Source organism: Strix aluco, chromosome 21, assembly GCF_031877795.1.
Source record: "Strix aluco isolate bStrAlu1 chromosome 21, bStrAlu1.hap1, whole genome shotgun sequence".
NCBI lineage: Eukaryota > Metazoa > Chordata > Aves > Strigiformes > Strigidae > Strix > Strix aluco.
In genome coordinates this window covers 4988806-5012895 of record NC_133951.1, presented here as the reverse complement: position 1 = coordinate 5012895, position 24090 = coordinate 4988806, and the positions used below count along the sequence as shown (strand labels likewise).

At 64.3% G+C, this 24090-nt stretch overlaps 3 protein-coding genes across 3 annotated transcripts; all 3 read right to left on the bottom strand.

Annotated features, from left to right (window-relative positions):
- Nucleotides 1–113: 113 nt before the first annotated feature.
- On the bottom strand, nucleotides 114–4529 carry LOC141932969 (glutamine-rich protein 2-like). Its single transcript, XM_074847221.1, has 10 exons — nucleotides 4310–4529; nucleotides 4009–4083; nucleotides 3535–3699; nucleotides 3257–3378; nucleotides 2288–2353; nucleotides 1933–2034; nucleotides 1188–1341; nucleotides 916–1003; nucleotides 652–759; nucleotides 114–313 (listed from the first exon to the last, which is right to left on the bottom strand). Exons 3-10 carry the CDS (start codon nucleotides 3640–3642, stop codon nucleotides 114–116), a joined length of 948 nt encoding a protein of 315 aa, XP_074703322.1. The 5' UTR covers nucleotides 3643–3699; nucleotides 4009–4083; nucleotides 4310–4529.
- An 8696-nt stretch (nucleotides 4530–13225) lies between these two features.
- LOC141933202 (glutamine-rich protein 2-like) lies at nucleotides 13226–17667 on the bottom strand. The gene is made up of 10 exons (XM_074847652.1): nucleotides 17434–17667; nucleotides 17133–17207; nucleotides 16659–16823; nucleotides 16381–16502; nucleotides 15414–15479; nucleotides 15059–15160; nucleotides 14313–14466; nucleotides 14041–14128; nucleotides 13777–13884; nucleotides 13226–13438 (listed from the first exon to the last, which is right to left on the bottom strand). Exons 3-10 carry the CDS (start codon nucleotides 16764–16766, stop codon nucleotides 13239–13241), a joined length of 948 nt encoding a protein of 315 aa, XP_074703753.1. The 5' UTR covers nucleotides 16767–16823; nucleotides 17133–17207; nucleotides 17434–17667; the 3' UTR covers nucleotides 13226–13238.
- A 765-nt stretch (nucleotides 17668–18432) lies between these two features.
- On the bottom strand, nucleotides 18433–22907 carry LOC141933270 (uncharacterized). The gene is made up of 7 exons (XM_074847793.1): nucleotides 22902–22907; nucleotides 22164–22533; nucleotides 21093–21197; nucleotides 20282–20437; nucleotides 18897–18969; nucleotides 18717–18820; nucleotides 18433–18528 (listed from the first exon to the last, which is right to left on the bottom strand). Exons 2-7 carry the CDS (start codon nucleotides 22521–22523, stop codon nucleotides 18433–18435), a joined length of 894 nt encoding a protein of 297 aa, XP_074703894.1. The 5' UTR covers nucleotides 22524–22533; nucleotides 22902–22907.
- Nucleotides 22908–24090: the final 1183 nt, after the last annotated feature.

Genomic DNA, 24090 nt, shown 5'->3' with positions numbered 1-24090 from the left:
ACACGTGGCCGCAGGACAAGGGATGCTGCGACCCCTCCTTATGCATGATGGGAAGATCCCAGCCCAGGGCCACCCCGCTCAGGCCACACAGGTGCTTGGCTGCCCATCGCCCTTTATTGCTGCTGGCCAGAGACGCTTCCTCGCCTGCTCGGTGGCCGGGGTGGTGGGGCTTCGGTCGGGGACCCCCGGTCCTGCCTGGCTTCCGGGGTGCTGGATCCGTCCCACGAGGGCTGGAGGGGCACGAGGAGCCCCCGTGCCTGGGAGAGGCGGCCGTGGGAGGAGGCTGGCCTGTGCTCTGGCGAGGTGGGGATGCCTGGGGGCGAGGGGCAGGGGTTAGCCCCCCTGCAGCCCCTGGGGCAGGCACCGCCCGTGGGCACCTGCCTGGCCAGAGACACCCAGCAACGGGGTCCTGGCCCCCACCCTGAAGCAGACAGGCTGTTGTCCCGCAGTGGCCAGGACCACCCCGCCACGTCCCTCCACCTTGCTCTGGCTCCAACATGGGGATCGATTGCCCCATCTTCCCGTCCTCCCCCTCCATCCTGCTTCCACCCCACTCCACCCCAAACCCCCATCCCACCCTGCTTGCCCCCACCCACCAGGACACAGCAGGGTGCCCTCTCCCCCCACCCCGGTGCCCTGGCAGGGCCGTACCTGGCTGGCTGAGCGACGACGCAGTGCTCTGGGGCCGGGAGAGCAGGCGGCTGGTGTCCTTGGCATCCCACTGCCTCGGGGACAGCTTGGGCTTGGCCCTGGGGAAGTCTGGCAGGAGGGAGCAGAGGGAGCTGGGCTGGGGGGAGCCAGGGAGAACACACGGGGGGGAAAGGGGGAAAACCTGGCACCCCGCGGGCACCCTGCCCACTCCACTGCCCAGTTCACCCCCGCCACATCCCCTCCCCAAGCGTGGCCCAGCCGTACCCTCCTTGCCCACGAGCACAGGCAGCTGCCTGACCCGCCGGCCCCTGTAGATGTGGCCATCCTGGCCCGACAGCTCCGTCTCGTCGTGCTGGGAAGGAGAGAGGGGGTTGGCTGAAACACGGGGCCCAAATCAGCATGCCCAGGCAAACCCCCCCACCCAGCTCCCCCTGGGGAAACTGAGGCACGGATCCCCCCACCCCCACCCTGGATGCTCAGCATCACCCTCCCAGCCTCGCTTGCCCCCGCTGTATCCCTACCTTCGTCATCCTTACCTTGATGGGGAGCAGGGCGCGGGGCTGGAGCGGCCGCGGGGTGCTGGGCGGGTGGGGCTGGGGGTGCGGGCAGCGCTGCAGCGGGTGGGTGACGGTGTGCCGGCCCCCGCATTGCCGCGGCACGTGGGGGTACCTGCACTCGCCCACCCGCTCCCTGTGGGACGGAGCACAGGGATGCTCAGCACCCAGCACCGTGGCACTCCGTGCTTCACCCTACTATGCCAGGGAGGGGGCTGCGGGTGCTCCCCGCTGGGGTATGTCCCTCCCGGGTGCCCTCCGACTGCTGAAGGAGACCCACGCCTGTCCAGCTGTGCTGGATCTGCTCTTTCCCCATGGCCCTGGTGAGCTGGTCATGGCCATGGCAGGTCCCTGCACCCTACGCGAGGGACACCGGGAGGCAGGAGCTGGGCTGTCCCAGCTGCAGTGTTTAATTTCGGTGACTTGTTTCACAGGAGGCAGCTGACTCCCAGTGAAGCCTGAGGTCAGGCTGAGACCAGACACAGCTCATCACATGTGGCTTCAGCACCACTGAGACACAGACCTGGGCTAGACAGGGCAGCGCAGGGAGGGCTGTAAAACGCCACAGACCGGGGACAAGCACAGCTGACCCCTCTGCAGCACATCTCTGCTCCCCTGCCCTGCCCAGGCCCCCCCTGCATCCCTTCAGCCCCACCCTGGGAAGGGCTCTCCCTCTCCAGGGCAGGGCCAACCTGCACCCCAGGGGCCGGGTCCCCGTGTCCCCTACTTGTGGCTGTGCTGCCGTGTTTGCTCCAGCTCCACGACAGTATGGGAGCGCCCGGCAAGGTGGGGGGGGAGCGGTGGCATGTACGGGATGGCCGCGATGTGCCTGGGGAGGGCAGGAGCCGTGGGTGGGTGACAGGGGACACACGACCCACCCCAGCTCGGGGCAGTGCCCCAAAACCCACAGGCTTGTACCCCATTGGCATCCCACTGCCCCCAGGGAGGGGCTCAGGAGGGCTGCACCCCCCCAGGCAGACACCCTAACCCCCGTGCCAGGCACAGCGGGGCACTGCCAGCACCCATCTCCCCTCCGAATCACCCACGCACCCCCCGATGCACCGGTGCCGGACGGTACTCACGGGCCAGGCGCCAGCATGCTGAGGGGCCGGTCGCAGGACAGGCAGTGAAAATGGGCCAGCAGCTGCCTGTGGGGGGGGCGGGGAAAGGGCTGGGTGAGTTCCTGGAGGGGATACAGCCCTGCCTGCACACAGGCAGGCAGCTGGCAGGCAGCAGCAAGGTGCTGGGCACTTCATTGTAATGAGTTATGGTATTTGCGGGGGGAACCGCAGGCTTTTGAGCCTGGCTTACCCCCCACCCCACCCCACCCAGGTCACAACCCACCGGCTGACTACAAAATCAAGGGGCTACGATGGGGGAGAGCAGTTGGTTGTGGGCTCCCGCTTGGGAAAAAGCTCCACCTCGTATTAGGCACCGGAGAATCCACTGAGGGGAGCACCCAAAAACCACCATTATGGGAACTACGCCCACAGGCACACACAGCACCCCAGTCCCATGGGAACTGGGGGTACCAGCAAGGACAGAACGGGGCTGTTCCTGTAGCTCTTGCTGGGGTACAAACGCCGGGCCTGGGGGGTGCAGGATTCCCACATTTTTCAGGATGAGTTTTGTCACAGCTGCCCCGAGGACAGGGACACGCTCGCCTCGGCCCTGCGGGCACCTCCGAAACCTGGCAGCTGCCTGTGGCTGCCCAGGGCAGGCAGGGATGGGAGGCGAAGGGCGCAGGCACCCGTAGCTGCCATCCCAACCAGCCCTCACACCGGTTTCATCACTTCGTCAGCGCTAATTACCCCCCTGCCCCTCGCCAGGAGGGCAGGTCACAACCCAGCTCTGCGGCGCCGCGTGTCACACCCCTGCCCAGGGGGACGAGTCGCCGTTCCCCACCCTTGCTCCAGAAAACCTTTGCACCCACATCCCAGTTTTGGTTCGGGAGGGCTCCATCCTGCAGGTCCCCCTCCTCGTGCCTCCTTTAACATGGGGAACCTGCTACCGGTGGGAGGAGAAGCCATCGCCACCCCCATCGCACTCACTTCTTCATCCCAGCTGCATCGTCAGCCTCCGTCAGCGGCTCCTTCTCCTTGAGCTGCTCCAGGATGCTCCTCCAGTGCTCCTCCAGCTGCTGCCGGAAAGGCCCCAGCTCCAGGCGGTCCAGCTACGGACAGACACACACCCTCAGCCAGCTGCCCCGGGCTGGGACATCATGTTCCCCATGAAAAGCCAGGAGGGGGGATCCTCAGAGGGATGCTGCCGTAGGCTGCCAAGCCCCGAAGGTGCCAGTTTTGCGCAGCGGGGACGTGCCACCCCTCACCTTGGAGTCCATCTCTTCACTGAGCTGCCGCTGGACCTGGTGCCAGCCCTGCTCCTGCCCCGCCACCCGGCTCAGCGTCTCCTGCATCCTCTCATTCAGCCGCTCCATGCTCGCGTCAAACTGGGTGCGACTCACTTTGCCGGCCAGGGCGGTTTTGTCTGCTTTCTAGCAGCGGGGAAAGGCAGGAGAGCAGTGAGGAAAGGATGGAGGGATGACGGGCAGGGCCAGCTCGTGGCAGGAGGACAGGGAGAAGTGGCTACGTGGCCCCACTCGCCCCATCACCCCCGTGGGGCTGGTCACACCAGCTGAAGGGACCCAGGGGAAGACAGAGGCACCTGGGGAAGGAGCCACAGCCAGTCTGGAAATCCTCCCTCCCCCAGGCCAGTTCTGACACTGAGCCCCCAAGGCACAAGGGGTGTTTGTCACCCTGCCCAGCACCCCCTTGGGTGGTGCCAGGACCCCCCAAGGCCATACCACATCAACTCCCAGCACCAGGTCTTCCTTGTTCGCCTTCTCCTTCTCCAGCCTCTCCAGGGACCGGAACAGAGCCTTCCAACACAGAAAAGCATCCCATGACACCGCGGCAGGGTTGGAGCTGCCTCCTGGCCAGCTGAGCAACCCCCGCTCCCCCCACCTCACCCAAACCTCCAGGAAAGGTACACTGAACCTCCACAGGGCTGCAAGGTTTGGGGGGGTGCAGACAAATCCCTTGTGGTCCCCAGCCTGGGGTCTGCCTGGAGGATGCTCTGACCCCGAGGGGGTTTCAGCCACCTACCTCGATATCTTTCTCCTTCTGGTGACGGTCATTCAGGAGGTTCCCGGTGACAGAGTTGAGCTTCTCGTAGTCCCCTTGCACCTGCGTGACGGTGGCCTGGATGCGCTTCAGCAGCTCCTCGTCCTGCTTCAGGGAGGAAGATGACAAGGTGGTGCCGTGCAAGGGGGGGCTGGCTGCCCCCGTGGGGACAGACCCGGGTTACTTGCCCGGTGGCCATGGGCTCTCAGTGCCAACAGGACATTTGCATCAAGGCTTTAAATTCCTTCCGTGCTGCTCGCTTGTACGAACCAACCTGGGAGGCGGTGAGGGGCTCCTCCACGTTACCGCGAAGCACAACCAGCTGGGGGGATGCTGGCAACCTCCCAAGCCCCCCATGCCAGCATCTCCTTACCTGGCTCCTCCCTGGCAGCCGCCTTACCACCTTGACCACTGCCTGCTGCGACATGAAATTGTCCACCACCTCCTGGAGCTTCTCGTAGCGCTGCAGGAGCTGCCCCACCTGCTTGCGGATGTCCCCGCTGCAGGTGGGGCACGCTGCCTGCGCCTCTGCCTGCTCCTGCCCTGTGCTCGCCACCATCGCCCTCGGCTCGCCCAGCTGCAGGAAGGGGAGAAGGAGTCGGCTCTGAGATGAGGTGGATGCAGTCAACAAATCCGGGTGCTGTGGAGGCTCGATGGCCCCAGCCAGCCAGGGGATGTGGCTGGAAACCCCTCCAGGACCACCCCACCGAGCTGTGGCGGTGGGAGCGCTGGCCCTGGACCTCACCTGCTCCTGCAGCTCGTCAGCCGTCTTGGCCACCAACCGCTCCAGCGTGGCCTTGGTCGTCTCCTGCTGCTCTTCCAGCTCCTTCAGCTTACCCCTCATCTCCTGCAGCGTGGACCTGCTCAGTGAGACAGGGGCACAGGCAGGCTTAGCCTCCACAGGGCCGCTCAGGGGGTGTCCCTTGTCCCCCCGGGCTCCTCCTGCAGGGTAGGAAACCCTGTCCCGTCCTTTTACCCCAGCTGCAGGGTGATCTGCTCGCTGACATCCCCTTTCCAGTTGGCTCCAGCTACCTCCAGCTTTCCGACGGCATCTTCCAGCTGCCTGATCTGGGAAAGGCAGTGGTGGATGAGTCAGGGCACAGCCCCCTCTGTTGTCCCAGCCCAGGGGCCCTTCAGCTGCCTCCTCCCTGCCCAACTCCCCCCTGGCATCCCCGCAGCCCCCCCAGGGACTGCTGCCAGCTCACCTTCCCATTCTCGCCCTGCAGGTCACTGGTCAGGCCCTGCAGCGAGGACACCCGGCCCTGGAGGTCGGCCAGGACGCTGGTGATGCTCTCCTTGTCTAGATGTGGTCCGAGGGGACATGCTGTCAGTGAGGGGGTCTCGCCTTTGAGGCCAGGCTCTGAGCACAATGAGCCCCCAGCCCAGGGTGTCCCCATGCCAAACACCCCCCTGCCAGCCCCCCCAGGGGCTCCTACCTCCCTCCGAGAAGAGCAGGCGCAGCTTCTCAAGCTCGGCGTGGTCTGCCTTGCTGGCTTCCAGCTGGGCCACCTGCTCCTTCAGGCTGGCACAGGGGTGGCTGAGCTGCCCGATCTGGCAGAGAGCCTCCACCGTTTCGGTGCTGGCGATCCCTGGCTGCACCCCTGGGGTGGTGGTTTGGGTGCTGGGGGTACTTGGCTGCACCCCTGGGGTAGCGCTCTGGGTGTCAGAGGCCCCTGGCTGTGCCCCTGGGGTGGAGGTCTGGGTGTCGGGGGCCCCTGACTCTGTCCCAGCGTAGTGGTCTTGATGCCAGGGGATCCTGGCTGTGTCTCCAGGGTGGTGGCACGGGCATCACAATTCTTTGCCTCATCTGAGGAAGCACCTGCCCCCTTCTCAGGGGCCACTGGTGCTCTCTGCGTCCCCGGGGAGCCAGGCTGCCCCTGTGGAGTCCCCTTGCTGGTCCCTTTGCTGGTCCTGGGTGCAGGCTGTGTCCCTGGTCCCTTCAGTCCCAGCGCTGAGCTTGCCCCATGCGGGGGCGTCCATGTCTGCAGTGGGGGGCTCGGCGGGGGCAGCCTGGCCCTCACTGCCATCCTGCGAAGAGGAGGCAAAGGGGAGCAGGTTTATGGGCGGAAGTGCAGCGGCAAGGGCCACCCGCCCTGTCCTCAAAACCCCCCAGCTCACGGAGCCAAACTCAAGTACCCCAAAGGCAGAGACTGCCCAACCCACAGGGACCCCCGGGCGCCCCAGCCGCACGGCCCCTCCCCAGTCCTTTAGTCCTTTGGCCACCTCTGTGCCTGCAGAGTCATTTCAGCAGCCGATCCTGGAGATCAGCAAACCCCTGCTGATGCCACCTGACACAACAGCAAGGCATTCTTCTCTCCAGCAATGGGATTCTGTACTCCAGAGCTGCTGGACCAGACCCGCTTCCCAGCCTAATGGGCTGCGCCTTCATTTCAGGAGCAGCAGCCCCAGGTAGGATTTGGAACCATCTCATGGTGCAGAATGCTGGGGTTTGCCCAAAATGTCCCTCCGCTGTCCCCGGCTCCCACCTACCAGCCCCAGAGAGACCAGGAGGGCAGGGAGCCGTGGTCCTGCCCAACGTTGAGCAAGGACAGGGGGCTGTGCGGTCACCCCAAGGGTTTCGGGCGCTCCCTTGCCCCACAGAGGGGCTGTTGGGGGCTGTCGGTGGCACAGACGATGAAGACGATGAGGAGGTCTCTGTTGGGGCAGCCGAGGAGCTGCCCTGGCTCTGCTGGTGCCACGTCCTGCCTCCCGGCGGGATGCACAGGGAAGAGAAGTGCTGAGCAAACCTCCGCCGAGGCCCCGGGGGCTGCGGTCCTGCTGAGTCCCACTCCCATAGCTGGGATGCCCCAGCACTCACCACGGACAGACCTCGGCTTTCTCCTCCTCCTACTCCTCCTCCTTCTCCTCCTCCTGCTTTGCTGCCCACCAGGCAATCCTCCAGCACCTCCCAGCGCACCAGTTTGCTCACCTCCTCCGGGGCTGGGTAGAGGCTCAGCCTTTCCTTCAGATTTTTCTGGGGAGAAAAGGGATTAGGGGGTCAACCCTGGCCACGTAGCCGGGTGAGATGGCACCCACAGGAGCACTGACCCCCTCCAGCATCGCTGCCCAGCCCTGCTGGGACCGTGCCCTGACACCGAGGGACTGGGTGCACCGGTGCCCCGGGCACGCAGCCGCCTCCGTCCCGGAGCAGGATCCGGGCGTGCGCGCGGCCGTACCATGTCACTGTCCGACGCCGTCTGGTCACGGAGGGCCGGCAGCTGGCCGGCAGCGTCCTGGAGATTCCCCTGGAGCGGGACAAGGAGAGGGATGGCAGCCCAGACACAGGAGCAGGATTGAAAAGGAGCATCCGAAAATTAACTTGGGCACAGGACAGAGGGATGCAGGCAGGGTTGTGGCTGTGTTGCACGGGTAGATCTTTATCTCCTCTCCTTCTTAGCACCCATGTTTCTTTCTTACAGCTGTTTAGTTAAAAAATGTCTTAGCGCTCACCTTGGTTGGTGCATGCAGTTACCTCTTCAGCCTTGGGACACCCTTCCTGCTCTTCCCTCCTGGCACCCTTCACGCCGGGTGACACCCAGGGCCGTGGGGCAGGGGTGGCAGGGTGACACAGAGGCAGGGAGGGGGGTGAGGGCCCAGCTGCCTCCTGGGGACACCGGCAGCAGCTCACCATGCCAAGCGTCTCCCGGATCATCCGAATGTCCTCCTCATGCGGGACTGCGCCGCCTTCATCCGCCAATCTCCTCGAGGAGATCCTGGAGAGCGCCACGCCTGAGAGAGGGGAGTGGCGGGGGTGAGTCCCGGGGGCACTGCGGGCAGCACTTACCATTCATCACACCTTCAGCAGCCAAGAAGGGGCAGCAGCTCCCCAGAGACTCCCCCAACCCTGCCCCGGGGGGGGCCCACTGCACAGCCCAAGTAAGCGGGGACAGATCCAGCCCTGCCCCCCCACACCGGGCTCTGTGCAAGACTACTGAAGCCGATCCAGAGGGCAAAGAGCTGCTGCCACCCTCTCAACCACAGCCTGGCCCGCGAGGGCAGCGGCAACCGCGGCTAACGAAGCGGGGAGCGATCAAGCAGGGGCCTGCCCCGAGGAGGGTGAGCTCAGCCACCCGGGGAAACCCTCCCTGCTGCCTTCTCCTACATGTCCCAGCCCCAGCAGGATCCGGCCCTAGCAGCACCCAAGGTGACCGTTTCCTTGAACCTGAGCTTTTTTCCTCCCACTGGGATGCTCGCAGCCCCAAACGGCCAGCGTTGTGCAGGATGAGGCCCTCTCCGGTCCGCACCAGTGCTGGGTCTAGCCCTCGGGCAAGCCAAGGGGATTTGGGCTGGGAGATGAGGCCCATGAGGTGCTGATGGAGCCTCTCAGCTGCCTGAGGAGCGGGTGCCGTACCTGGCTGTGGCTCAGGAGTGGGGAAGGGAGGGATGGAGAGTGGTGGGGCTGGATCTCCACAGGTGCTGAGCCTCTGGCTGCTGGAGCCGAGGGCACCGGGTGCTGTACTGGACCCACGACTTGCTGATGGCAACTTGGGGAGAACCCAGAGCAACTGGAGCAGCATTTCAGCCCCAGCTCTTTCTCGCCAAAACTCCATCCCTTTCCCACAGTGAAGCCCCACATACCACCTCGAGCTCAGGCTTAAACCAGACCTAAGGGCACCACAATGGTGGTGCAGACCCCAGAGGAGGGGTGTCTCACGGGGGGGGCACCCAGGGAACGGGGAAGAGCCTCTACCTTGGAGATGCTGCTCTCATTCTCTTCAATCTTTATCTTCATCTGCTCCACGTCAGCAGCCACGGAGGCGTCCTGGGAGTGCTCACGGTCCCCTGCAGCGGGTCCTTCGCAGGGGTGAGCGACTCTGTGCCTGGGCCTCCGCCCTGTCCCCCTTCTTCCCTGGGGGGTGCCTCGGGGGGCTGGTCCCGCCCCAGGAGGGGGGTCGGGCTGTGCCCTCGCCCCAGGGCAGGCAGGTCCTGCAGGCCCAGGTGCCTGAGCATGGCCTGCAGCAGGCTGTGCAGCGCCGGGAAGTTGACAGCCCCGACCTGGGGCGTCCCGATGGCGACGTCCAGCAGCTGGGACAGGCTGAGTGCGGCCATGGCTGCTGCCCTGCCCGAAAACACAGAGCCTGAGCGGGGGGGACACGACAGCACCCCTTTTGCCTGGAGGGGACCTGGGCGGCTGGGAGGGATGGGCAGCCGCCCTCCTCCTCCTCACCACAGAAAGTGGTCGAAGCGGCGGGGGGGCGGGTGACACGGTGACCCCCCGAGGGCAGGGCTGTCTGGGGGAGAGGGAGGGGTGTCTCCTTCCCCGGCCACCCCCAGCCTCATACCCAGCTCTGCCTGCCCCTGCCCTTGCCCCTCGCCTCACTTTCTCACCATCCCCCCGGGCGCCCCGGGCCCCCCAGTCCCCCCAGTCCCCCCAGTCCCCCTCTCCCGAGCCCGCACCCCCAACCTTACTCGTCCGTCCCGCCGCCGCTCTGCTCTCCCTAGGCCCGCCCTCGCCCTGAGCCCGCCCCTTCCCTTTCCTCATTGGCCACCACCCGCCGCTGCTCGCTGCCCATTGGCCGAGCCCGCTGCCCACGTGCCCGTGTTTACAGGGCGGGATAACGCAGCGCCTCCCGTTGCCAGGCGACGCGGCGGCCCCGGCGGCGGGCAGGGCCCGGGCTCCCCGCTGCCTTTTCCACTGTGACGACACAAAATACAACTGGTGACGTCGAATATTTTGACGCAGCTCCCTGCAGCCCGTGGCTGCGCCGTGCACAGAGACCATCCTGCCCGTCCGGCACCCTGCTCCCCCCTGAAACTCTCCCAGACAAGCCCAGTCCCGGCAAGGAAGCACCTCCATTGAGTTATTGGCTGAGGTGTCAAAAGCATGACAGATTTTACCCTCTCCCTCAGACGTGGCAATGGTGGAAGGCTGCTGCTGACTGCATCAACACACAGATTTCTCGCACCTTGCACCGAAGCAAAAGAGCCGCGAGAGCGGGGAAAAAAGAAACGCAGCTAAACACAGGCATCCAGACAGCCCCAGGAAGTATTCAAACACTGGGAAAAATCTTCGAGCCCGAGTGATCCATCAAAGTGCTGCTTGTAGTATCTGCAGCTTGGGTGGGGGGGCGGGGGGGAATAAAGAAAAAGAGAAAAAAAAACAGAGCAACCACAATTTTATAAAACAAGACTATCAAAGAACACCGAGGAGTGGGGGGGAAGCAAGTTCATCAGCCAAACAGTCTGTCCTGCACTTTTACGTCGCTGCGAGTACCACATGGTGAAGGCGAGATGATCACTGGCAGAAGAAACAGCATTCCCAGGTGCAGAAGCCTGCTGCTTTAATTAAGCTGTTATAAATTGGGGAAAATCACTTTCAGAAGCCAAATCAAGTGACTTATAAAGTTTATTAATTCAGCAAGCGCTTGAGCAAGTAAAGCAGCGCTGGGCGGCCGGGGAGTCGCTGCTCCGCCAACGGCGCGCGCCCCTCCTCTTTGGCAGTCTCTGTTAGAAGCTTCAGGTTCTGGGCTGACGGGCCTTTCGGTTCAGCTGCGGCTGCGCCTTTTGTTGCTAGGGGGTCGTCGTCTTCCTCTGCGTTATCTTCTGCTGACCCTCTCGGGTTTGGCCCTTACATGGCATAGCTCATCTCTGTGCCTCTTCACAGGATATCGCTAATTGCGGACTTGGCTTAAATCCCATCAGACAGACGTGCCCACACTCAGGCCTTCACCTTTGTGAACTACCTGACCACCAAATGCCATTTGCCTCTGATCGCAGTCGTAAATCCCATCAGACAGACATGCCCACACCCAGGCTCCCACCCTTTATCTGATTGACAAATACCACATGTCTCTTGTCACCTCACCCTTTATCTGATCAACAAATACTCTATGTCTCTGATCACAGCCCTGCCTTTTCTCTTTGCTGGGAGCACATCCCTGCAAGGGCACCGAGAACGGGCGTGAGCCCCCCCCCAAGCCGCAGCATTACCAGTGGGGACAGGCCCCCCCCAGGAGGCTGCGCCGAGTCCCACGTGCTGCCTGCGCTCTGCCTGCGGAAGCCGCCGCTGCCATCCCCGAAGGGGGGAGCAGAGGGAAGGGGAGACCCCGGAGCCATGGGGGGGCCATGTGAGCACAGCGAGGACCCCCATTGTCCTGGGGTGCAGCCCAAACCCCATCCTGCACCCTCACAAAATACTGCGGTTTGCAACCCACCCCCGGCAGCTTGTGTCCCCCTCCCCAGCGCCATCACCCACCCATGTGATGAGCCCCCCAGGCCTCAGCCCTGCGATACTCAGGCTGCCAGGCTTTTAGGCAAACCCTGCTCTGAGGTGGGGGGGGGTGATGCCTTTTCAGTGTCCCCCACTGCAGGAGGGCCATGGGTGGGGGCTCGCTGGCCACCAACTCCTTTCCCCCCAGGCCCAGGACACTGCTCAGCCCCAGGCCCTGACCTCACAAGCCACTTGCTGTGCCACCCCCCTTCTAACGACTCCAAACAACGCACCAGCCCCTGGCTTTGTGCTTAAATATCCAAACTCAATTAAAATTGAAGAAGAACACGGCTCCCCCCTAAAATTGAAGAAGAACACGGCTCCCCCCTTGCCACACTGCTCACACACCAAGCAACTGGGGTAAAAAAAAGCCCAAAATGGGAACGCAGCAGCTCCAGAGATGGCAGCAAGGGCTGGGGGGGCTCAAAGCACAACAGCAAATCATCCCCCAGGGAACAGGGAGACCCCCAGAAGGAAAAAGGAAAAAAAGGGAAAAAATGCCCCAGCTGGGGCTACTCACCTGCTCCAGCAGCACAGGCAGCACCCAAAAAGGGACATGGGGCTGGGTGCTCATGGGGGGGGGGGGGGGGGTTGGTGTTTATAGGGTGCAGCTGGGTCCCAGCAGCAGCAAATGGGACAGTGGGTGGGAGAGGGGGTGAGCTGGGGACACACACACACGCACACGCACCAAAGGGCTCAGCCCCAGGTGGGCCAAATCCTGCAAATGCAATTAGTCCCAGGGGGTGGGGGGGTGTTTTTAAGCCCATCAATGCCTGACCCCCCCTCCCGGGGTACAAGATGGTCCTCTGCTGGCTCTATTCTAGTGGTGACCAGTTTGCTCTGAGTGCTCCCAGTTATCCCACTGGAGGTGGCACTGAGGGAATCCCAGATCCTGCTGGATCCACCTGGGCACCCCCAACGCGGGTATTTAGCACCTATTTTTCCCCTGAAAAACCAAACCCACCAGGGGAAACATCCCCGGCAGGGGGGGCTCCCTGGGGGCTAAGGTGCCTGGAGACTGCAGCGGGGTGGGCAGGGTTGGGGTCTGCCATTGTGGGGGGGAGGTTTGGGTGCTCCCCCCCCTCGCCCGAATCTGGGGAGAAGATCTACCAGGGGAGCAGTTTTTCCACAGGGCAGCCCCCAAGCACACACCATGGCAGGTCTGTGCCTTCCTCTTTCCATCAATGGCAGCGTTGGAAGAGGGACAAGGGGGTGACAATCCATGAGCAGATAAGGAAACCTGCTCAGTGATGCTCATCCCGCGGGATAAGCGATAGCCAACCAGCGGGCTTGGGGGGGGGATTCCCTTTCGGCGTTAAAGCCATGTCCTGCTGCCACCCTTCCCACCGCGGTCCCCATCTCCCACCGCGGTCCCCATCTCCCACCACCTTCAGCAGCAACGGAGCGTCATCATCCTCCTGCTTTAGTGTGGGCTCCCCCAGACCCTTTTGGGGGCCACAAGCTCCCTGTCAGGGGCCAAAAAGGGGTTCATGGAGGCCAGGGGGTGTCAGGGAGAGCGTGGCAGCACGGGGCCGGCACAGACCCTGGGAGGGGGGTTGGACAGGGGCTGGTTTCAGCTCCTCTGGCCACACGTGGCCGCAGGACAAGGGATGCTGCGACCCCTCCTTATGCATGATGGGAAGATCCCAGCCCAGGGCCACCCCGCTCAGGCCACACAGGTGCTTGGCTGCCCATCGCCCTTTATTGCTGCTGGCCAGAGACGCTTCCTCGCCTGCTCGGTGGCCGGGGTGGTGGGGCTTCGGTCGGGGACCCCCGGTCCTGCCTGGCTTCCGGGGTGCTGGATCCGTCCCACGAGGGCTGGAGGGGCACGAGGAGCCCCCGTGCCTGGGAGAGGCGGCCGTGGGAGGAGGCTGGCCTGTGCTCTGGCGAGGTGGGGATGCCTGGGGGCGAGGGGCAGGGGTTAGCCCCCCTGCAGCCCCTGGGGCAGGCACCGCCCGTGGGCACCTGCCTGGCCAGAGACACCCAGCAACGGGGTCCTGGCCCCCACCCTGAAGCAGACAGGCTGTTGTCCCGCAGTGGCCAGGACCACCCCGCCACGTCCCTCCACCTTGCTCTGGCTCCAACATGGGGATCGATTGCCCCATCTTCCCGTCCTCCCCCTCCATCCTGCTTCCACCCCACTCCACCCCAAACCCCCATCCCACCCTGCTTGCCCCCACCCACCAGGACACAGCAGGGTGCCCTCTCCCCCCACCCCGGTGCCCTGGCAGGGCCGTACCTGGCTGGCTGAGCGACGACGCAGTGCTCTGGGGCCGGGAGAGCAGGCGGCTGGTGTCCTTGGCATCCCACTGCCTCGGGGACAGCTTGGGCTTGGCCCTGGGGAAGTCTGGCAGGAGGGAGCAGAGGGAGCTGGGCTGGGGGGAGCCAGGGAGAACACACGGGGGGGAAAGGGGGAAAACCTGGCACCCCGCGGGCACCCTGCCCACTCCACTGCCCAGTTCACCCCCGCCACATCCCCTCCCCAAGCGTGGCCCAGCCGTACCCTCCTTGCCCACGAGCACAGGCAGCTGCCTGACCCGCCGGCCCCTGTAGATGTGGCCATCCTGGCCCGACAGCTCCGTCTCGTCGTGCTGGGAAGGAGAGAGGGGGTTGGCTGAAACACGGGGCCCAAATCAGCATGCCCAGGCAAACCCCCCCACCCAGCTCCCCCTGGGGAAACTGAGGCACGGATCCCCCCACCCCCACCCTGGATGCTCAGCATCACCCTCCCAGCCTCGCTTGCCCCCGCTGTATCCCTACCTTCGTCATCCTTACCTTGATGGGGAGCAGGGCGCGGGGCTGGAGCGGCCGCGGGGTGCTGGGCGGGTGGGGCTGGGGGTGCGGGCAGCGCTGCAGCGGGTGGGTGACGGTGTGCCGGCCCCCGCATTGCCGCGGCACGTGGGGGTACCTGCACTCGCCCACCCGCTCCCTGTGGGACGGAGCACAGGGATGCTCAGCACCCAGCACCGTGGCACTCCGTGCTTCACCCTACTATGCCAGGGAGGGGGCTGCGGGTGCTCCCCGCTGGGGTATGTCCCTCCCGGGTGCCCTCCAACTGCTGAAGGAGACCCACGCCTGTCCAGCTGTGCTGGATCTGCTCTTTCCCCGTGGCCCTGGTGAGCTGGTCATGGCCATGGCAGGTCCCTGCACCCTACGCGAGGGACACCGGGAGGCAGGAGCTGGGCTGTCCCAGCTGCAGTGTTTAATTTCGGTGACTTGTTTCACAGGAGGCAGCTGACTCCCCAGTGAAGCCTGAGGTCAGGCTGAGACCAGACACAGCTCATCACATGTGGCTTCAGCACCACTGAGACACAGACCTGGGCTAGACAGGGCAGCGCAGGGAGGGCTGTAAAACGCCACAGACCGGGGACAAGCACAGCTGACCCCTCTGCAGCACATCTCTGCTCCCCTGCCCTGCCCAGGCCCCCCCTGCATCCCTTCAGCCCCACCCTGGGAAGGGCTCTCCCTCTCCAGGGCAGGGCCAACCTGCACCCCAGGGGCCGGGTCCCCGTGTCCCCTACTTGTGGCTGTGCTGCCGTGTTTGCTCCAGCTCCACGACAGTATGGGAGCGCCCGGCAAGGTGGGGGGGGAGCGGTGGCATGTACGGGATGGCCGCGATGTGCCTGGGGAGGGCAGGAGCCGTGGGTGGGTGACAGGGGACACACGACCCACCCCAGCTCGGGGCAGTGCCCCAAAACCCACAGGCTTGTACCCCATTGGCATCCCACTGCCCCCAGGGAGGGGCTCAGGAGGGCTGCACCCCCCCAGGCAGACACCCTAACCCCCGTGCCGGGCACAGCGGGGCACTGCCAGCACCCATCTCCCCTCCGAATCACCCACGCACCCCCCGATGCACCGGTGCCGGACGGTACTCACGGGCCAGGCGCCAGCATGCTGAGGGGCCGGTCGCAGGACAGGCAGTGGAAATGGGCCAGCAGCTGCCTGGCGGGGGGGGGAAAGGGCTGGGTGAGTTCCTGGGGGGGGATACAGCCCTGCCTGCACACAGGCAGGCAGCTGGCAGGCAGCAGCAAGGTGCTGGGCACTGCATTGTAATGAGTTATGGTATTTGCGGGGGGAACCGCAGGCTTTTGAGCCTGGCTTACCCCCCACCCCACCCCACCCAGGTCACAACCCACCGGCTGACTACAAAATCAAGGGGCTACGATGGGGGAGAGCAGTTGGTTGTGGGCTCCCGCTTGGGAAAAAGCTCCACCTCGTATTAGGCACCGGAGAATCCACTGAGGGGAGCACCCAAAAACCACCATTATGGGAACTACGCCCACAGGCACACACAGCACCCCAGTCCCATGGGAACTGGGGGTACCAGCAAGGACAGAACGGGGCTGTTCCTGTAGCTCTTGCTGGGGTACAAACGCCGGGCCTGGGGGGTGCAGGATTCCCACATTTTTCAGGATGAGTTTTGTCACAGCTGCCCCGAGGACAGGGACACGCTCGCCTCGGCCCTGCGGGCACCTCCGAAACCTGGCAGCTGCCTGTGGCTGCCCAGGGCAGGCAGGGATGGGAGGCGAAGGGCGCAGGCACCCGTAGCTGCCATCCCAACCAGCCCTCACACCGGTTTCATCACTTCGTCAGCGCTAATTACCCCCCTGCCCCTCGCCAGGAGGGCAGGTCACAACCCAGCTCTGCGGCGCCGTGTGTCACACCCCTGCCCAGGGGGACGAGTCGCCGTTCCCCACCCTTGCTCCAGAAAACCTTTGCACCCACATCCCAGTTTTGGTTCGGGAGGGCTCCATCCTGCAGGTCCCCCTCCTCGTGCCTCCTTTAACATGGGGAACCTGCTACCGGTGGGAGGAGAAGCCATCGCCACCCCCATCGCACTCACTTCTTCATCCCAGCTGCATCGTCAGCCTCCGTCAGCGGCTCCTTCTCCTTGAGCTGCTCCAGGATGCTCCTCCAGTGCTCCTCCAGCTGCTGCCGGAAAGGCCCCAGCTCCAGGCGGTCCAGCTACGGACAGACACACACCCTCAGCCAGCTGCCCCGGGCTGGGACATCATGTTCCCCATGAAAAGCCAGGAGGGGGGATCCTCAGAGGGATGCTGCCGTAGGCTGCCAAGCCCCGAAGGTGCCAGTTTTGCGCAGCGGGGACGTGCCACCCCTCACCTTGGAGTCCATCTCTTCACTGAGCTGCCGCTGGACCTGGTGCCAGCCCTGCTCCTGCCCCGCCACCCGGCTCAGCGTCTCCTGCATCCTCTCATTCAGCCGCTCCATGCTCGCGTCAAACTGGGTGCGACTCACTTTGCCGGCCAGGGCGGTTTTGTCTGCTTTCTAGCAGCGGGGAAAGGCAGGAGAGCAGTGAGGAAAGGATGGAGGGATGACGGGCAGGGCCAGCTCGTGGCAGGAGGACAGGGAGAAGTGGCTACGTGGCCCCACTCGCCCCATCACCCCCGTGGGGCTGGTCACACCAGCTGAAGGGACCCAGGGGAAGACAGAGGCACCTGGGGAAGGAGCCACAGCCAGTCTGGAAATCCTCCCTCCCCCAGGCCAGTTCTGACACTGAGCCCCCAAGGCACAAGGGGTGTTTGTCACCCTGCCCAGCACCCCCTTGGGTGGTGCCAGGACCCCCCAAGGCCATACCACATCAATTCCCAGCACCAGGTCTTCCTTGTTCGCCTTCTCCTTCTCCAGCCTCTCCAGGGACCGGAACAGAGCCTTCCAACACAGAAAAGCATCCCATGACACCGCGGCAGGGTTGGAGCTGCCTCCTGGCCAGCTGAGCAACCCCCGCTCCCCCCACCTCACCCAAACCTCCAGGAAAGGTACACTGAACCTCCACAGGGCTGCAAGGTTTGGGGGGGTGCAGACAAATCCCTTGTGGTCCCCAGCCTGGGGTCTGCCTGGAGGATGCTCTGACCCCGAGGGGGTTTCAGCCACCTACCTCGATATCTTTCTCCTTCTGGTGACGGTCATTCAGGAGGTTCCCGGTGACAGAGTTGAGCTTCTCGTAGTCCCCTTGCACCTGCGTGACGGTGGCCTGGATGCGCTTCAGCAGCTTCAGCAGCTCCTCGTCCTGCTTCAGGGAGGAAGATGACAAGGTGGTGCCGTGCAAGGGGGGGCTGGCTGCCCCCGTGGGGACAGACCCGGGTTACTTGCCCGGTGGCCATGGGCTCTCAGTGCCAACAGGACATTTGCATCAAGGCTTTAAATTCCTTCCGTGCTGCTCGCTTGTACGAACCAACCTGGGAGGCGGTGAGGGGCTCCTCCACGTTACCGCGAAGCACAACCAGCTGGGGGGATGCTGGCAACCTCCCAAGCCCCCCATGCCAGCATCTCCTTACCTGGCTCCTCCCTGGCAGCCGCCTTACCACCTTGACCACTGCCTGCTGCGACATGAAATTGTCCACCACCTCCTGGAGCTTCTCGTAGCGCTGCAGGAGCTGCCCCACCTGCTTGCGGATGTCCCCGCTGCAGGTGGGGCACGCTGCCTGCGCCTCTGCCTGCTCCTGCCCTGTGCTCGCCACCATCGCCCTCGGCTCGCCCAGCTGCAGGAAGGGGAGAAGGAGTCGGCTCTGAGATGAGGTGGATGCAGTCAACAAATCCGGGTGCTGTGGAGGCTCGATGGCCCCAGCCAGCCAGGGGATGTGGCTGGAAACCCCTCCAGGACCACCCCACCGAGCTGTGGCGGTGGGAGCGCTGCCCCTGGACCTCACCTGCTCCTGCAGCTCGTCAGCCGTCTTGGCCACCAACCGCTCCAGCGTGGCCTTGGTCATCTCCTGCTGCTCTTCCAGCTCCTTCAGCTTACCCCTCATCTCCTGCAGCGTGGACCTGCTCAGTGAGACAGGGGCACAGGCAGGCTTAGCCTCCACAGGGCCGCTCAGGGGGTGTCCCTTGTCCCCCCGGGCTCCTCCTGCAGGGTAGGAAACCCTGTCCCGTCCTTTTACCCCAGCTGCAGGGTGATCTGCTCGCTGACATCCCCTTTCCAGTTGGCTCCAGCTACCTCCAGCTTTCCGACGGCATCTTCCAGCTGCCTGATCTGGGAAAGGCAGTGGTGGATGAGTCAGGGCACAGCCCCCTCTGTTGTCCCAGCCCAGGGGCCCTTCAGCTGCCTCCTCCCTGCCCAACTCCCCCCTGGCATCCCCGCAGCCCCCCCAGGGACTGCTGCCAGCTCACCTTCCCATTCTCGCCCTGCAGGTCACTGGTCAGGCCCTGCAGCGAGGACACCCGGCCCTGGAGGTCGGCCAGGACGCTGGTGATGCTCTCCTTGTCTAGATGTGGTCCGAGGGGACATGCTGTCAGTGAGGGGGTCTCGCCTTTGAGGCCAGGCTCTGAGCACAATGAGCCCCCAGCCCAGGGTGTCCCCATGCCAAACACCCCCCTGCCAGCCCCCCCAGGGGCTCCTACCTCCCTCCGAGAAGAGCAGGCGCAGCTTCTCAAGCTCGGCGTGGTCTGACTTGCTGGCTTCCAGCTGGGCCACCTGCTCCTTCAGGCTGGCACAGGGGTGGCTGAGCTGCCCGATCTGGCAGAGAGCCTCCACCGTTTCGGTGCTGGCGATCCCTGGCTGCACCCCTGGGGTGGTGGTTTGGGTGCTGGGGGTACTTGGCTGCACCCCTGGGGTAGCGCTCTGGGTGTCAGAGGCCCCTGGCTGTGCCCCTGGGGTGGAGGTCTGGGTGTCGGGGGCCCCTGACTCTGTCCCCAGCGTAGTGGTCTTGATGCCAGGGGATCCTGGCTGTGTCTCCAGGGTGGTGGCACGGGCATCACAATTCTTTGCCTCATCTGAGGAAGCACCTGCCCCCTTCTCAGGGGCCACTGGTGCTCTCTGCGTCCCCGGGGAGCCAGGCTGCCCCTGTGGAGTCCCCTTGCTGGTCCCTTTGCTGGTCCTGGGTGCAGGCTGTGTCCCTGGTCCCTTCAGTCCCAGCGCTGAGCTTGCCCCATGCGGGGCGTCCATGTCTGCAGTGGGGGGCTCGGCGGGGGCAGCCTGGCCCTCACTGCCATCCTGCGAAGAGGAGGCAAAGGGGAGCAGGTTTATGGGCGGAAGTGCAGCGGCAAGGGCCACCCGCCCTGTCCTCAAACCCCCCAGCTCACGGAGCCAAACTCAAGTACCCCAAAGGCAGAGACTGCCCAACCCACAGGGACCCCCGGGCGCCCCAGCCGCACGGCCCCTCCCCAGTCCCTTTAGTCCTTTGGCCACCTCTGTGCCTGCAGAGTCATTTCAGCAGCCGATCCTGGAGATCAGCAAACCCCCTGCTGATGCCACCTGACACAACAGCAAGGCATTCTTCTCTCCAGCAATGGGATTCTGTACTCCAGAGCTGCTGGACCAGACCCGCTTCCCAGCCTAATGGGCTGCGCCTTCATTTCAGGAGCAGCAGCCCCAGGTAGGATTTGGAAACCATCTCATGGTGCAGAATGCTGGGGTTTGCCCCAAAATGTCCCTCCGCTGTCCCCGGCTCCCACCTACCAGCCCCAGAGAGACCAGGAGGGCAGGGAGCCGTGGTCCTGCCCAACGTTGAGCAAGGACAGGGGGCTGTGCGGTCACCCCAAGGGTTTCGGGCGCTCCCTTGCCCCACAGAGGGGCTGTTGGGGGCTGTCGGTGGCACAGACGATGAAGACGATGAGGAGGTCTCTGTTGGGGCAGCCGAGGAGCTGCCCTGGCTCTGCTGGTGCCACGTCCTGCCTCCCGGCGGGATGCACAGGGAAGAGAAGTGCTGAGCAAACCTCCGCCGAGGCCCCGGGGGCTGCGGTCCTGCTGAGTCCCACTCCCATAGCTGGGATGCCCCAGCACTCACCACGGACAGACCTCGGCTTTCTCCTCCTCCTACTCCTCCTCCTTCTCCTCCTCCTGCTTTGCTGCCCACCAGGCAATCCTCCAGCACCTCCCAGCGCACCATGTTGCTCACCTCCTCCGGGGCTGGGTAGAGGCTCAGCCTTTCCTTCAGATTTTTCTGGGGAGAAAAGGGATTAGGGGGTCAACCCTGGCCACGTAGCCGGGTGAGATGGCACCCACAGGAGCACTGACCCCCTCCAGCATCGCTGCCCAGCCCTGCTGGGACCGTGCCCTGACACCGAGGGACTGGGTGCACCGGTGCCCCGGGCACGCAGCCGCCTCCGTCCCGGAGCAGGATCCGGGCGTGCGCGCGGCCGTACCATGTCACTGTCCGACGCCGTCTGGTCACGGAGGGCCGGCAGCTGGCCGGCAGCGTCCTGGAGATTCCCCTGGAGCGGGACAAGGAGAGGGATGGCAGCCCAGACACAGGAGCAGGATTGAAAAGGAGCATCCGAAAATTAACTTGGGCACAGGACAGAGGGATGCCAGGCAGGGTTGTGGCTGTGTTGCACGGGTAGATCTTTATCTCCTCTCCTTCTTAGCACCCATGTTTCTTTCTTTACAGCTGTTTAGTTAAAAAATGTCTTAGCGTCACCTTGGTTGGTGCATGCAGTTACCTCTTCAGCCTTGGGACACCCTTCCTGCTCTTCCCTCCTGGCACCCTTCACGCCGGGTGACACCCAGGGCCGTGGGGCAGGGGTGGCAGGGTGACACAGAGGCAGGGAGGGGGGTGAGGGCCCAGCTGCCTCCTGGGGACACCGGCAGCAGCTCACCATGCCAAGCGTCTCCCGGATCATCCGAATGTCCTCCTCCATGCGGGACTGCGCCGCCTTCATCCCGCCAATCTCCTCGAGGAGATCCTGGGAGAGCGCCACGGCCTGAGAGAGGGGAGTGGCGGGGGTGAGTCCCGGGGGCACTGCGGGCAGCACTTACCATTCATCACACCTTCAGCAGCCAAGAAGGGGCAGCAGCTCCCCAGAGACTCCCCCCAACCCTGCCCCGGGGGGGGCCCACTGCACAGCCCAAGTAAGCGGGGACAGATCCAGCCCTGCCCCCCCACACCGGGCTCTGTGCAAGACTACTGAAGCCGATCCAGAGGGCAAAGAGCTGCTGCCACCCTCTCAACCACAGCCTGGCCCGCGAGGGCAGCGGCAACCGCGGCTAACGAAGCGGGGAGCGATCAAGCAGGGGCCTGCCCCGAGGAGGGTGAGCTCAGCCACCCGGGGAAACCCTCCCTGCTGCCTTCTCCCTACATGTCCCAGCCCCAGCAGGATCCGGCCCTGCAGCACCCAAGGTGACCGTTTCCTTGAACCTGAGCTTTTTTCCTCCCACTGGGGATGCTCGCAGCCCCAAACGGCCCAGCGTTGTGCAGGATGAGGCCCCTCTCCGGTCCGCACCAGTGCTGGGTCTAGCCCTCGGGCAAGCCAAGGGGATTTGGGCTGGGAGATGAGGCCCATGAGGTGCTGATGGAGCCTCTCAGCTGCCTGAGGAGCGGGTGCCGTACCTGGCTGTGGCTCAGGAGTGGGGAAGGGAGGGATGGAGAGTGGTGGGGCTGGATCTCCACAGGTGCTGAGCCTCTGGCTGCTGGAGCCGAGGGCACCGGGTGCTGTACTGGACCCACGACTTGCTGATGGCAACTTGGGGAGAACCCAGAGCAACTGGAGCAGCATTTCAGCCCCAGCTCTTTCTCGCCAAAACTCCATCCCTTTCCCACAGTGAAGCCCCACATACCACCTCGAGCTCAGGCTTAAACCAGACCTAAGGGCACCACAATGGTGGTGCAGACCCCAGAGGAGGGGGTGTCTCACGGGGGGGGCACCCAGGGAACGGGGAAGAGCCTCTACCTTGGAGATGCTGCTCTCATTCTCTTCAATCTTTATCTTCATCTGCTCCACGTCAGCAGCCACGGAGGCGTCCTGGGGAGTGCTCACGGTCCCCTGCAGCGGGTCCTTCGCAGGGGTGAGCGACTCTGTGCCTGGGCCTCCGCCCTGTCCCCCTTCTTCTCTGGGGGGTGCCTCGGGGGGCTGGTCCCGCCCCAGGAGGGGGGTCGGGCTGTGCCCTCGCCCCAGGGCAGGCAGGTCCTGCAGGCCCAGGTGCCTGAGCATGGCCTGCAGCAGGCTGTGCAGCGCCGGGAAGTTGACAGCCCCGACCTGGGGCGTCCCGATGGCGACGTCCAGCAGCTGGGACAGGCTGAGTGCGGCCATGGCTGCTGCCCTGCCCGAAAACACAGAGCCTGAGCGGGGGGGACACGACAGCACCCCTTTTGCCTGGAGGGGACCTGGGCGGCTGGGAGGGATGGGCAGCCGCCCTCCTCCTCCTCACCACAGAAAGTGGTCGAAGCGGCGGGGGGGCGGGTGACACGGTGACCCCCCGAGGGCAGGGCTGTCTGGGGGAGAGGGAGGGGTGTCTCCTTCCCCGGCCACCCCCAGCCTCATACCCAGCTCTGCCTGCCCCTGCCCCTGCCCCCCGCCTCACTTTCTCACCAGCCCCCCGGGCGCCCCGGGCCCCCCAGTCCCCCCAGTCCCCCCAGTCCCCCCAGTCCCCCCAGTCCCCCTCTCCCGAGCCCGCACCCCCAACCTTACTCGTCCGTCCCCGCCGCCGCTCTGCTCTCCCCTAGGCCCGCCCCTCGCCCTGAGCCCGCCCCTTCCCTTTCCTCATTGGCCACCACCCGCCGCTGCTCGCTGCCCATTGGCCGAGCCCGCTGCCCACGTGCCCGTGTTTACAGGGCGGGATAACGCAGCGCCTCCCGTTGCCAGGCGACGCGGCGGCCCCGGCGGCGGGCAGGGCCCGGGCTCCTCGCTGCCTTTTCCACTGTGACGACACAAAATACAACTGGTGACGTCGAATATTTTGACGCAGCTCCCTGCAGCCCGTGGCTGCGCCGTGCACAGAGACCATCCTGCCCGTCCGGCACCCTGCTCCCCCCTGAAACTCTCCCAGACAAGCCCAGTCCCGGCAAGGAAGCACCTCCATTGAGTTATTGGCTGAGGTGTCAAAAGCATGACAGATTTTACCCTCTCCCTCAGACGTGGCAATGGTGGAAGGCTGCTGCTGACTGCATCAACACACAGATTTCTCGCACCTTGCACCGAAGCAAAGAGCCGCGAGAGCGGGGAAAAAAAGAAACGCAGCTAAACACAGGCATCCAGACAGCCCCAGGGCTGAATCCTGCTCGGTGGAGATGAGAGTTGTTCCCTTTTAACTAAAATAGTGGTCTGTCTCAAGATGAGTCTCCAGTGCCAAAATCCCAGTTCCCTTCTCCCATAATGCTGCTGAAATTTGCAAGGAAGGGTGAGCAAAGCCAGAGTCTGCCTGGGTGCCTGAGCTTGAATACCCCCGGTGGGAGTTTTCCTTTACATCAGTCCCGTGTTTTATTGTCAGGGTACTGCAGAAAGAATTTCCCACCTGTAGATGAACAGCCAGTTGTTAATAACCATCATCACCACAGCCAGCACTTTCCACTGCTGCCAGATCTGCCCCATTTTTACCCAGCAGTAGCTTACGGGCTTGTGAAAGTTAGTTCACTGCCTGTTTTTCTTCAGGGAGCAATGTGGAGCAGCTCTGAACACACCTTCCGTATGGGTTGATGTTTCCCTCTCCATGTGTCCTGGGACAGAGGTATCCTGCTCCCTCTGCCAACGTTGCCCCAGCCCAGGCTGCCCCTGTTTCCACCTCAGGGTGTGAATAACTCAGCTCCGTTTCAGTCTTAGGCCACCCAGTTGATCAGCTTGGCAGGTGCTATGGGTCTTGTTTTCATTTTCTGTCTTTCTC

What these genes read in the sequence shown, in the direction of transcription:
- LOC141932969 (XM_074847221.1), bottom strand. Translation starts at nt 3,642, where the DNA reads ATGGAGCGGCTGAATGAGAGGATGCAGGAGACGCTGAGCCGGGTGGCG. An exon ending in AGCATGCTGGCGCCTGGCCC is followed by an intron (nt 2,035 to 2,287) that starts GTGAGTACCGTC and finishes TGCCCTCCCCAG; the next exon opens with GCACATCGCGGCCATCCCGT. An exon ending in ACACGGCAGCACAGCCACAA is followed by an intron (nt 1,342 to 1,932) that starts GTAGGGGACACG and finishes TCCGTCCCACAG; the next exon opens with GGAGCGGGTGGGCGAGTGCA.
- LOC141933202 (XM_074847652.1), bottom strand. Translation starts at nt 16,766, where the DNA reads ATGGAGCGGCTGAATGAGAGGATGCAGGAGACGCTGAGCCGGGTGGCG. An exon ending in AGCATGCTGGCGCCTGGCCC is followed by an intron (nt 15,161 to 15,413) that starts GTGAGTACCGTC and finishes TGCCCTCCCCAG; the next exon opens with GCACATCGCGGCCATCCCGT. An exon ending in GTCGTCGCTCAGCCAGCCAG is followed by an intron (nt 13,439 to 13,776) that starts GTACGGCCCTGC and finishes CCTCGCCCCCAG; the next exon opens with GCATCCCCACCTCGCCAGAG.
- LOC141933270 (XM_074847793.1), bottom strand. Translation starts at nt 22,523, where the DNA reads ATGGCCGCACTCAGCCTGTCCCAGCTGCTGGACGTCGCCATCGGGACG. An exon ending in TCCGGGAGACGCTTGGCATG is followed by an intron (nt 20,438 to 21,092) that starts GTGAGCTGCTGC and finishes TTTTCTCCCCAG; the next exon opens with AAAAATCTGAAGGAAAGGCT. An exon ending in TGGCCGACCTCCAGGGCCGG is followed by an intron (nt 18,529 to 18,716) that starts GTGTCCTCGCTG and finishes TGCCTTTCCCAG; the next exon opens with ATCAGGCAGCTGGAAGATGC.